At 42.8% G+C, this 13550-nt stretch overlaps 1 protein-coding gene across 1 annotated transcript in view; it reads right to left on the bottom strand.

Moving 5' to 3' along the window:
* Positions 1–13550, bottom strand: part of LOC119975033 (receptor-type tyrosine-protein phosphatase U-like) — a 1028343-nt gene that overhangs the window by 531570 nt on the left and 483223 nt on the right. The window contains exon 11 of the mRNA XM_038814894.1: positions 10722–10923. Within this exon, the coding sequence (XP_038670822.1) occupies positions 10722–10923 (202 nt within the window). The remainder of the gene's footprint in view (positions 1–10721; positions 10924–13550) is intronic.

Below are 13550 nucleotides of genomic sequence, written 5' to 3'. Positions count from 1 at the left end.
CCATAAACACCAGTTGGGCTGAATGACCTATTCCTGTGTATTACATTCTATGTAATTCTATTTAAAATCCTGAATTTTAAAAAAAATTAGAGTACCCAATTTTTTTTATCCAATTAAGGGGCAGTTTAGTGTGTCCAATCCACCTACCCTGCTCATCTTTGGGTTGTGATGCCTGTTAGTAGTCCCAGACATTCCTTTCTCGATTTGAGCATATCGACATTCTGTTGCTGCCATCGCTCTGGATGCATATGTAACAGGAACCCATAATAAGCTGGCGTCACTTTGCAAGAGTCCTGCTTCTATCCCATCCTGACTTGCATCAGGGGCTGGTTTAGCACACTGGGCTAAATCGCTGGCTTTTAAAGCAGACCAAGGCAAGCCAGCAGCATGGTTCAATTCCCGTACCAGCCTCCCCGAACAGGCGCCGGAATGTGGCGAGTAGGGGCTTTTCACAGTAACTTAATTGAAGCCTACTTGTGACAATAAGCTATTTTCATTTCATTTCATTTCATTCAGTGGATATTTTTGTCTCCTTGTTAGGATCAAAAAAGGCTAACATCAGTGCAGTCGTTAGTTGAACTTTCAAATCTTGCCATTCTTTTTGATGGTCTTCTGTCCACTCTATAGGGATAGATATCCAAGAGCTGTTGTTCTAGTTGAAAAATTAGATATGAATTTGCCGAAGAAATTAACAATGCCTACAAATCATAGGACTGCTATTTTATCTTCAGGTACTTTCATGCCTTGAATAGCTGAAATTTTCTCATCGTCTGGTTGCACACCATGTTCAGATATCTTATCACCCAAGAACTTATCACCCAGCTCCAGCTCCTACAAGACCGGGTTATGGTACTGGAGCTGGAGTTGGATGAACTTCGGATCATTCGGGAGGCAGAGGTGGTCATAGATAGGAGCTTCAGGGAAGTAGTTACACCAAAGACTGGAGATAGATGGGTAACTGTAAGAGGGACTGGGAAGAAGCAGTCAGTGCAGGGACCCCCTGCGGTCGTTCCCCTGAGTAACAAGTGTACCGTTTTGGATACTTGTGGGGGGGACAACTTACCAGGGGTAAGCCATGGGGTGTGGGACTCTAGCACGGAGTCTGTCCCTGTTGCTCAGAAGGGAACGTGGGAGAGGAGCAGAGCATTAGTAATTGGGGACTCAATAGTCAGGGGCACAGATAGGAGATTTTGTGGGAGCGAGAGAGACTCACGTTTGGTATGTTGCCTCCCAGGTGCAAGGGTAAGTGATGTCTCGGATCGTGTTTTTCGGGTCCTTAAGGGGAGGGGGAGCAGCCCCAAGTCGTAGTCCACATTGGCACTAACGACATAGGTAGGAAAGGGGACAAAGATGTCAGGCAGGCCTTTAGGGAGCTAGGATGGAAGCTCAGAGCGAGAACAAACAGAGTTGTTATCTCTGGGTTGTTGCCCGTGCCACGTGATAGTGAAATGAGGAATAGGGAGAGAGAGCAATTAAACACGTGGCTACAGGGATGGTGCAGGCGGGAGGGATTCAGATTTCTGGATAACTGGGGCTCTTTCTGGGGAAGGTGGGACCTCTATAGACAGGATGGTCTACACCTGAACCTAAGGGGCACCAATATCCTGGGGGGGAGATTTGTTAGTACTCTTTGGGGGGGTTTAAACTAATTCAGCAGGGGCATGGGAACCTGGATTGTAGTTTTGGGGTGCGAGAGATTGAGAGTAGAGAGGTCAGGAGCACAGATTTGACTTCGCAGGAGGGCGGCAGTGTTCAGGTCGGTGGTTTGAAGTGTGTCTATTTCAATGCCAGGAGTATATGAAATAAGGTAGGGGAACTGGCAGCATGGGTTGGTACCTGGGACTTCGATGTTGTGGCCATTTCAGAGACATGGATAGAGCAGGGACAGGAATGGTTGTTGCAGGTTCCGGGGTTTAGGTGTTTTAGTAAGCTCAGAGAAGGGGGAAAAAGAGGGGGAGGTGTGGCGCTGCTTGTCAAGGACAGTATTACGGTGGCAGAAAGGATGCAAGATGGGGACTCTTCTTCCGAGGTAGTATGGGCTGAGGTTAGAAACAGGAAAGGAGAGGTCACACTGCTGGGAGTTTTCTATAGGCCACCTAATAGTTCTAGAGATGTAGAGGAAAGGATGGCGAAGATGATTCTGGAAAAGAGCGAAAGTAACAGGGTAGTTGTTATGGGAGACTTTAACTTTCCTAATATTGACTGGAAAAGATATAGTTCGAGTACATTGGATGGGTCGTTCTTTGTACAATGTGTGCAGGAGGGTTTTCTGACACAATATGTTGACAGGCCAACAAGAGGTGAGGCCACTTTGGATTTGGTTTTGGGTAATGAACCAGGCCAGGTGTTAGATCTGGAGGTAGGTGAACACTTTGGAGACAGTGACCACAATTTGGTGACCTTTACATTAGTGATGGAAAGGGATAAGAATACCCCGCAGGGCAAGAGTTATAGCTGGGGGAAGGGCAATTATGATGCCATTAGACATGACTTAGGATGTGTAGGTTGGAGAAGTAGGCTGCAAGGGTTGGGCACACTGGATATGTGGAGCTTGTTCAAGGAACAGCTATTGCGTGTTCATGATCAGTACGTACCAGTCAGACAGGGAGGAAAGGGTAGAGCGAGGGAACCGTGGTTTACCAAAGAAGTGGAATCTCTTGTTAAGAGGAAAAAGGAGGCCTATGTGAAGATGAGGCTTGAAGTCTCAGTTGGGGCGCTTGATAGTTACAGGGAAGCGAGGAAGGATCTAAAGAGAGAGCTAAGACGAGCAAGGAGGGGACATGAGAAGTCTTTGGCAGGTAGGATCAAGGAAAACCCAAAAGCTTTCTATAGGTATGTCAGGGTAAGAGTAGGGCCAGTCAAGGACAGTGGTGGGAAGTTGTGTGTGGAGGCTGAGGAGATAAGCGAGATACTAAATGAATACTTTTCGTCAGATAATATTGTGGAGGAGAATGCTGAGACCCAGGCTATTAGAATAGATGGCATTGAGGTGCGTAGGGAAGAAGTGTTGGCAATTCTGTACAAGGTGAAAATAGATAAGTCCCCGGGGCCTGATGGGATTTATCCTAGGATTCTCTGGGAAGCCAGGGAAGAGATTGCTGAGCCTTTGGCTTTGATTTTTAGATCATCATTGGCTACAGGAATAGTGCCAGAGGACTGGAGGATAGCAAATGTGGTCCCTTTGTTCAAGAAGGGGAGTAGAGATAACCCCGGTAACTATAGGCCGGTGAGCCTAACATCTGTGGTGGGTAAAATCTTGGAGAGGATTATAAAAGATACGATTTATAATCATCTAGATAGGAATAATATGATTAGGGATAGTCAGCATGGTTTTGTGAAGGGTAGATCATGCCTCACAAACCTTATCGAGTTCTTTGAGAAGGTGACTGAACAGGTGGACGAGGGTAAAGCAGTTGATGTGGTGTATATGGATTTCAGTAAAGCGTTTGATAAGGTTCCCCACGGTCGGCTACTGCAGAAAATACGGAGGCTGGGGATTGAGGGTGATTTAGAGATGTGGATCAGAAATTGGCTAGTTGAAAGAAGACAGAGAGTGGTGGTTGATGGGAAATGTTCAGAATGGAGTTCAGTTACGAGTGGCGTACCACAAGGATCTGTTCTGGGGCCGTTGCTGTTTGTCATTTTTATAAATGACCTAGAGGAGGGCGCCGAAGGATGGGTAAGTAAATTTTCAGACGACACTAAAGTCGGTGGAGTTGTAGACAGTGCGGAAGGATGTTGCAGGTTACAGAGGGACATAGATAAGCTGCAGAGCTGGGCTGAGAGGTGGCAAATGGAGTTTAATGTGGAGATGTGTGAGGTGATTCACTTTGGAAAGAATAACAGGAATGCGGAATATTTGGCTAATGGTAAAATTCTTGGTAGTGTGGATGAGCAGAGGGATCTCGGTGTCCATGTACATAGATCCCTGAAAGTTGCCACCCAGGTTGATAGGGTTGTGAAGAAGGCCTATGGTGTGATGGCCTTTATTGGTAGAGGGATTGAGTTCCGGAGCCATGAGGTCATGTTGCAGTTGTACAAAACTCTAGTACGGCCGCATTTGGAGTATTGCGTACAGTTCTGGTCGCCTCATTATAGGAAGGATGTGGAAGCTTTGGAACGGGTGCAGAGGAGATTTACCAGGATGTTGCCTGGTATGGAGGGAAAATCTTATGAGGAAAGGCTGATGGACTTGAGGTTGTTTTCGTTAGAGAGAAGAAGGTTAAGAGGTGACTTAATAGAGGCATACAAAATGATCAGAGGGTTAGATAGGGTGGACAGCGAGAGCCTTCTCCCGCGGATGGAGGTGGCTAGCACGAGGGGACATAGCCTTAAATTGAGGGGTAATAGATATAGGACAGAGGTCAGAGGTGGGTTTTTTACGCAAAGAGTGGTGAGGCCGTGGAATGCCCTACCTGCAACAGTAGTGAACTCGCCAACATTGAGGGCATTTAAAAGTTTATTGGATAAGCATATGGATGATAAGGGCATAGTGTAGGTTAGATGGCCTTTAGTTTTTTCCATGTCGGTGCAACATTGAGGGCCGAAGGGCCTGTACTGCGCTGTATCGTTCTATGTTCTATGTTCTAACTTGAGGATAGAAGTTCCAAAAGTGCATTTGGATTAGTTTAATTTGAGGCCATATTTGTTCATACGATGAAACACTTTTTGTAGTTGTTCAATATACTTTTCTTTAGTCGATGACCAAATTATGATGTCATCTACGTATACCCTAACACCTTCTATTCCTCACGTAATTTGTTCCATGATTCTGTGGAATATTTCAGATGCAGAGCTTATTCCGAAAGGCATTCAATTGAAACAAAATCTTCCAAAAGGTGTATTAAATGTGCAGAGATGTCTGCTTGAGTCATCCAGTTGCATTTGGTAGAAACCTTGCGATGCATCTAATTTTGTGAAGATGCACGCATTTGCCATCTCGCTGGTGATCTCTTGTTTCGGAATGGGATAGTGTGAAAGCGTTATGTTTTTATTGAGATCCTTGGGATCAATACAGATGTGCAGATCACCTTTTTTTAAAATTTAGAGTACCCAATTAATTTTTGATTTGATTTATTATTGTCACATGTATTATTATATAGTGAAAAGTATTGTTTCTTGCATGCTGTACAAACAATGCATACCGTACATAGAGAAGGAAGGAGAGACTGCAGAATATAATGGTACAGTTATAGTAAGGTGTAGAGAAAAGATCAACTTAATACGGGGTAGGTCCATTCAAATGTCTGATAGCAGTAGAGAAGAAGCTGTTCTTGAGTCGGTTGGTACGTGACCTCAAACTTCGGTATCTTTTTCCTGACGGAAGAAGGTGGAAGAGAGTATGTCCGGGTTGCGTGGGGTCCTTAATTATGCTGGCTGCCTTTCTGAGGCAGCGGGAATTATCGATAAAGTCAATGCATGGGAGGCTGGTTTGCGTGGTGGACTGGGCTACATTCACAACCTTTTGTAGTTTCCTGCGGTCTTGGGCAGAGCAAGCTCCAGGCCAAGCTATGATACAACCAGAAAGAATGCTTTCTATGGTGCATCTGTAGAAATTGGTGAGGGTCGTAGCTGACATGCCAAATTTCCTTAGACTTCTGAGAAAGTAGAGTCATTGGTGGGCTTTCTTAACTATAGTTTCGGCATGGGGGGACCAAGACAGGCTGTTGGTGATCTGTACACCTAAAAACTTGAAGCTTTTGACCCTTTCTACTTCGTTCCCATTGATGTAGACAGGGGCATGTTCTCCACTATGCTTCCTGAAGTCGATGACAATCTCCTTTGTTTTGTTGACATTGAGGGAGAGATTCTTGTCGTCGCTCCAGTTCACCAGATTCTCCATCTCATTCCTGTACTCTGTCTCGCCATTGTTTGAAATCCAATCCACTATGGTGGTGTCATCAGCAAATTTCAAAATCGAGTTGGAGGGGAATTTGGCCACACAGTCATAGATGTATGAGGAGTATAGTAGGGGGCTGAGGACACAGCCTTGTGAGGCACCGGTGTTGAGGATGATTGTGGAGGAGGTGTTGTTGCCTATCTTTACTGATTGTGGCCTGTGAGTTAGAAAGTTCAAGATCCAGTCGCAGAGGGAGAAGCCGAGGCCAAGGCCACGGAGTTTGGAGATGAGACTCGTAGGAATGATGGTGTTGAAGGCTAAGTTATAGTTGATAAATAGGAGTCTGACATAGGTGGTTTTGTTATCTAGGTGTTCCAGGGTAGAGTGCAAGGCCATGGAGATGAGGTCTGCTGTCGACCTGTTGCAGCGATAGGCAAACTGTAGTGGATCAAGTAAATCCGGGAGGCTGGAGTTGATTTGTGCCATGACTAACCTTTCAAAGCACTTCATGATGATGGATGTCACAGCCACTGGACGATAGTCATTAAGGCACGCTGCTTGACTTTCTTTGGTACAGGGATGATCGTCGTCTTCTTGAAGCAGATAGGGACCTCAGATTGTTGTAAAGAGGGGTTGAAGATGTCTAATTTTTTCCAATTAAGGGGCAATTCACCTAGCCTGCACATCTTTGGGTTGTGGGCGCGAAACCCACGCAAAAAAGGAGAGACTGTGCAAACTCCACACGGACAGTGACCCAGAGCCAGTATCGAACCTGGGACCTCGGCGCCATGAGGCAGCAGAGCTAACCCACTGCACCACAGTGCTGCCCTATGCCTAGATCACCTGACAGTTTCTTCACGCAAACCATCGAACTAACCAGTCAGTCAGTTTAGTGACGCTTGAAATTACCCCTTGGTTCTGAAGTCACTCTAATTCTTGCTTCAATCTTTCTCTTAATGGAGCAGGACTTCTCCGTGGAGGATGTACCACAGGTTTGGCTTCCATCCTTAACAGGATCTTATATTCAACGGCAGTGTACCCATATCTTTAAAAACATCTGGATGTTGATTTAAAATGCTCTGGATATCATCATTCAGTATGGGTTAAGACAAAGTTGTAGTATAAATTCGCAGTATTAGGTGTAACTCCTTGCTGGCTTGTGCACCTAAGAGTGATGATTTATCTGTTTTGACAATCTCAAATCTTAGTGTTACAATATTTTTGTTGGAGACTTGTAAATGGCATGACCCAATCGAAGAAATTGAATTTCTGTTGTAGTCCTTCAGTGTACAGGCTGCTGGAAGTATCTCAGTTATTAACTTTAACAACTGTATTCCATTCATTGTCAGAATTAACAGAATTAATTTGTTGAGGATTTTTTATTACTTCATTGCATTCTTCACATTTCTCTGATATCCCAACAAAGAACATTTTTTCCAGTGAGTAGGTTTCTGTATCAGATGAAAAATTCTCTTCTTCCTTTTCTTTGGATTCCACACTATGAACATTAATCTGTCTTGAAGCTTGTTTAGCAGATTTAAATCAGATTGAGGATCTGCACTGAACGGCAAAATGGTTCAATTTGCCGCATTGTAAGCATTGTTTTCCTTTGGCAGGGCATTCTTTTTGGAAGTGGGAGGTTCCACACCTTGAACACATCATGACGTTGACGTAATTTTGCATGACACTTCTTCATGCATGTGCAGATTGGCTCTCATCTGTCTCACATTTTTTCACGAAGTGCGCATGTGCAGGGTTTGAGTGTGCGCACACAAGATGGCTGCCATCCGAAATGTGCATCTTCTTCAACTGCGACGCCGTTTTTACACACTCAACCTCGTGGTAGATATTCGTGCCCTTTTCACGGGCTCTTGGTAATGATTCTTACATTGCTGATGAGCAATGCATTTTTCGATCGCTATTTCTAACATTAAATCCTTTTGTCTCAGTAATCTTTCCTTGAGATGTTCTTCATTGATACTAAACATTATTTTTGGTCCCAAATTCAAGAATCAGGCAGTGCTGAAAAATTACAGGATTGTGCTAGCAGTCTTGGATCTGTTACAAGGCTGTTAATTAATTTCCCCTTGGTTTGTAATCTTTTACAAAACATTAAGCTTTAAAATGTTTCATTAGTCTGGATCTTACAGTGATCATCGAATTTGTTAAGAATAACATCAAACTTAGCTTGTCGTGACCAGCAGAGTATTGAAAAGAGTTGTAAATTTATATTGCATGTTGACCAGCCACAGTGCAATTTTGCGAGCATCGGTTGCATTAGATGCTTCCAGATAAATTTGAAATTACTGTTTAAACAGCCGCCAGTTTGCATTCAAATTATCGGTTTTCCTTAGGTGTCGAGGAGCTTGGGCTTTGTCCATCGAGTCGTTTGTCTTCGATTGGGTTTTGTTTGCGTGCGATGCTTCCCGAGTCGAATAGCTGCTAAGGTTTTTTTTCTTTTTCTGATCTTACTATATTACTCCAGCTAGTTTACTGAAGCCAAAGCCTGGTACCATGTTATATTACTTGTTAGTAATATGTCGTTACTCTTTGCTTCCAGAATGGTCTGATGGTGTGATTCTAAAGAAACACCCCATCTTCAACTCAAAGCAAAATAGATTTAATGAACAACAAATTAAATAAGTTGCGTTTGTTCACTCTTAAAGAACTATAACTGGTGATAAAGTAATTCAGAATAAAGTATTAACTATATTTAACTACACATGCCAACTATGCTATTATCTATCTCTTTAACACACTGCTGTCGAGTCACTCCTGGTTTGAAGAGAACCAAAACCCTTTGAGTTCACATATTTATACATGAATCTAGTGTTGCCATCTAGTGGTTGTCTTACACTATGATGTAGTCATTAACTCTTTATATATCTTTATATATACATATCACGACAGGGGTGAGATTCCATGCAGACACGGGAGAATGTGCAAACTCCACCTGAACAGTGATCCAATACCAGGATCTAACCTGGGTCCTTGGCGCCGTGAGGCAGCAGTGCCACCATGCCACCCTTTAAAATTCTCAATGACAGGCAGTCATTGAGGGGACTTCAGGGAATTCCTTGTGATTGTTTATCATATTATCAGGTCATATCTGGCCTGTGGACATTGGATTTTGTATCTTGGGTGTTGACAAAATAGAAGCCATATCATCGTCACATATTCAGTTCCATGTATCTCCTACTGAACAGGCAAATAATTTTTGATCAGGTTTATTGTTGAACCGATTACTCATTAAAATAAAGTTAGCATAGTCCCAGATGAACACTGGCTGCTTTTGCCATTGAGAGTGAGAGCTGAATGGTGACGATTTAACTTGAGGATCAACGCACCTCAAGCAAGGAGCAAGGTTGAGAAGGCGAGGCCTTCATGAATAACCAGCTGGTCCGGAATTGAACCTCTGCTGTAGGTCTTGCATCATCAACCAGCTGTCCAGCCAACTGAGCTAAACTGGTCCGACACACCCTCTTGCCCAATCATCAAATAGAACACAATACATTTTTATTATGCTGATGGAGTTATACAAGTAGAGATGGGAGGAGGTTCATGTGCAGAATACAATCACTAGAATGTTGGGCTGAATGGCCTTTTTCTGCATTCTCTATTCTGTGCAATTCAATTTAAAATCCTCAATATCAAAAAGATATCTGGGAGACTTCAGGAAATTTTCTGTGACAAGAATACATCTCGAACTTTGGAAGTCCTGTCAAGAGATGCAAGTATTGCTTAAAACGTTCTGCATTTCTAACTTTTCCCAGTTCTGATGAAACATTGAACTCGATTTTCTCATTTTTAGACAGATTGACGCAGTGGGCGGGTATATGGTATGGAAGCTACCGGCCCCAAGGGCAATTTCCTTTGCTGTATATTTAGGGTCTTAGAAGAAAAAAAGTTAAGGGATGTTTCCCAAAATTTCACGCTGCCTTGGGGGCAGTGCCTGGGTACTGCTGAGGCATGACTCACTCCCCCCATGGTGGGTATACTCACCTGTGTGCCTCTGGTGGGTTCTGCTTTTAAAAATTCATTTGCGGGATGTGTACATTGCTGGCTAGGCCATCATTCACTGCCCATCCCGAATTGCCCTTCAGAAGGTGGTGGTGAGCTGCCTTCTTGAACCACTGCAATCTATGACATGTAAGTACACTCACAGAGCTGTTAGGGTGGGATTTCCATGATTTTGACCCAGCAAAAGTGAAGAAACAGCAACATATTTCCAAATCAGGATGGTGAATGACTTGGAGGGGAACCTCCAGGCAGTGGTGTACACAGAATCTGCTGCTCTTGTTCGCCAGGTGCGTGCCATGGGAACCTGTCATTATTCATGCCGACGTGAATGGACTTTCTAATGTTTTCACGCAGCAAGTAGTTAAGGTCTGGAATGCACTGCTGAGAGTGTGGTGGAGGCAGATTCAATTGAGTCATTCAAAATATAATTAGCTTGGTATTTGAAAAGGGAAAATGTGCAGGGTTATGGGGAAAATATAGGAGAATGTCACTTTGTAAACTACTCATTTGGAGAACCGATTCAGACATGATGGGCCAAATGGTCTCTTTCTATGCTGTAAAACTTCTGAGAAAACTCATAAGTGTTATTCCTCAGGCTCCTGAAGTTTCCTTGATTGTCATTCAGGCCAGAGTAGAACTCCCCAGTTTGTTCCGAGCTTGCCCCAAGGTTTTTTGCCTCTCGCAAGAGAAAATGGGATGGTGAACAGGGTTCGATAGTGCAAACATGGTGGGACCAAACTCTTCTTTCTCACACATTCAGAATGTCCTTGGCTTTTCTACAGCTGCATTTCCTCACAATGCATTCAAAGCTATTTCATTGGAATAGCAGGTGATGATTTTCATTCCTACAAGTACCATTTACCTGATATGTTTGTGGTTATCTCAGTAAATACTGACTGGCCAAATCCTTTGCGAGTGGATGCCCTGACCGAAAAGCGATAAGTGGTACCAGGTTCCAAATCTTCAAAAATACAGTGCGTCTCATTCTTGGATGTTAAACGTGTTTTTTCATAGCCAGGCACGATCACTGCCGGATTTGTGGTCTTGACGCATTGATAGTGTATCTGATAGCACAGAAAACATTATTTGAGCAATTGGTCTCATAGCTTACACAGCACAGCTAGTTCTATTTCTTTTCATCAGATAGTACTACCGCTGGAACTCACTGCATTCCAAGTTACTGAATCAGAGAATAGTTACAGAGCAGGTCAGTTGGCACGTCGCGTCTGTATCTATTCTCTGCGGGAGCAGTTTAGCTTGTCTCATTCCCCTGTCTCTTGCCTGTAACTCTGCAATTGTTTTCTCTTCAGGGGCTTATCCTATTCCCTTCTGAAAACCATTATTGAATCTGCCTCTATCACACTAAGGCAGTACATTCCAGATCCTAACCATTCTCAGTGTAAAAAGGTTTCCCCTCACGTCATTGCTGATTCTTTTGCCATTCACTACTAATCTATCCTCTGCTACTCGACCCTTTTGCCAATGGGAACAGTTAGCCACTATTTACTTTGTCTAGACCTCTCATGATTATGAACAATGGTGTCTTATGACGCTTGTTCTTCTCTTCTCTATGATTCTATGATATCTAAGGAGAACAACCCATGTTTCTTCAACTTAGCATGTATCAGAAGCCCCTCATTCCTGGAATCATCATCATAACCCTCTATAAAGCCTCGATACTTTCTTCCTGAAGAATCAGTCAAGGCAAAAGCAGTGTTTTCTAACGTTTCTTCATACCTTTCCTTGCTTTTGTACTCTATGGTGTCATGAGAATGTCGCTTTAAGAAATGTTTGGCTGCTCATATCACTGCAGTGATGTAAGAGTGTGGGTGAGCTGGGCCGTCTGTCAGCTTTTTACTTTTGTTTTAGGCTGTTTGCTGCCGGGTGTGTTTTAGTTTTGTTTTGAGTGTTGGATCTGAAGCCAGACAGAGCAGGTGTACTGTTGATCTCTCTGCCATGAAAATGTTCTTGATCATTTGTGAATTCAGAATTATAAATGTTTTCAGTCGTGACTTTAACATGACGTGCTTCTGTTAAAGGTTATGTTTTTTGTAAGTCTTCTAGATGTTAAAAGGACAGCATAAGCATTAATCTTTGGGGGTTGTTTTTGAATTAATGGTTGCTAAGATGTTCACTGTTTGTTTCAAAAAGTTTAACTTGAGTTCATAGAATAAACATTGTTTTGCCTTAAAAAAATAATTTTCCATTTCTGCTGTACCACTCCGGTAGAGTTCCCCATACCACAATCTATTAAAAGTGTGGATCAGGTGAACTCCATGGGTTCTCTAAACCCTGGCCCATAACAAATTGGGGGCTCGTGGGGGATAAAAGTCTATCTATTTGATTGGCTTAGTGAACTTAAAGACAGTGAGGAGTGAGCACATTGCAATTGTTTTTCAAGTGTGGTATTTCAGTTTAAGTAGGGAGTGTGTAGTGGACAATGGCTCTTTCAGAGGCTCTGAAGTTTTTGGGCATGGAGACGGTCACACGCAGTATCTTACGGACAGAGACTAAAAACAGACTGTTAGATTTGGCAAAAACATTGCAGTTAACATTACCTGACAAAATGCAAAAAGAGGAGGTAATGATGGCATTGGCTAAGCATTTAAAGTTGCCTGAGACACAGTCTGACTCATTAAAAATGGCAAAGATCCAGTTGCAGATTAAGAAACTTGAACATGAGAAAGAATTAAAGCAGCTTGAATATGAAAGAGATAGAGAGAAAAAAGAAAGAGAAAGGGAGATACAGATCAGGGAAAAAGATAAAGAGAGAGAGTTTGAACTTCAGAAAATGGCCACGAAACATGACAGTCAGGTAAAATTGACAGGCATAAAGGGAAACGTACAGTTGGATGATAGTAATGAGGATAGTGAGAAAGAGCATCATAGTCGAAGGCTTGGTGTGGTTCTATTTAAATATGTCCAAGCATTGCCAAGGTTTGATGAGAAGGAGGTAGAAGACTTTTTCATTCAAGAAAGTGGCTAAACAAATGAAATGACCACAGGACATATAGGTATTACTGATTCAAAACATGTGGGTATTACTGATTCGAACAAAGCTGATAGGTAGGGCTAGTGAAGTGTTTGCATCACTACCGGAGGACTATCTGGGACGTACGAGGAGGGGAAAAAAATCCATCGTCGGTGCATATGAACTAGTTCCTGAAGCCGACAGAAAAAATGTTTCGAAATTTAAGGAAAGAATTTGGTCAAACATACATGGAGTTTGAAAGGATCTAACAGAGTAATTTTGATAGGTGGACAAGGGCTTTGAAAATAGACCAAACGTATGAAGCTCTCAGAGAAATTATACTTTTGGGGGAATTTAAAAATACAATTCCTGATGTAGTGAGAACTCATGTGGGACAACAGGGTTAAAACTGCGTGATTTGCAGCAGAAATGGCTGATGATTATGAATTAGTTCATAAATCAAAGTTTTGTTTCCAACATCAGTTTCAGCTTGTGAGGGATAGAAACTGGGGACATGAGAAATACTCAAGTGGTAAAGGTAAAGGTGATCTGATGGGAGATAATAAGGAGAGAGTACCTCAGATTAAAAAAGAAATCCAGGAGGGTGGAACAGACATGAAAAGTTTCAAATGTTTTCACTGTAATAAACTAGGCCATGTAAAATCACAGCATTGGTTGTCGTGTTAGGTACACTGGTCTAACACTGGCTGCAACTGGATG

This window comes from Scyliorhinus canicula, chromosome 1 (assembly GCF_902713615.1).
Source record: "Scyliorhinus canicula chromosome 1, sScyCan1.1, whole genome shotgun sequence".
Lineage (NCBI taxonomy): Eukaryota > Metazoa > Chordata > Chondrichthyes > Carcharhiniformes > Scyliorhinidae > Scyliorhinus > Scyliorhinus canicula.
Note: the sequence above shows the minus strand (reverse complement) of the source record. Positions and strands in the feature narration are given on the sequence as shown.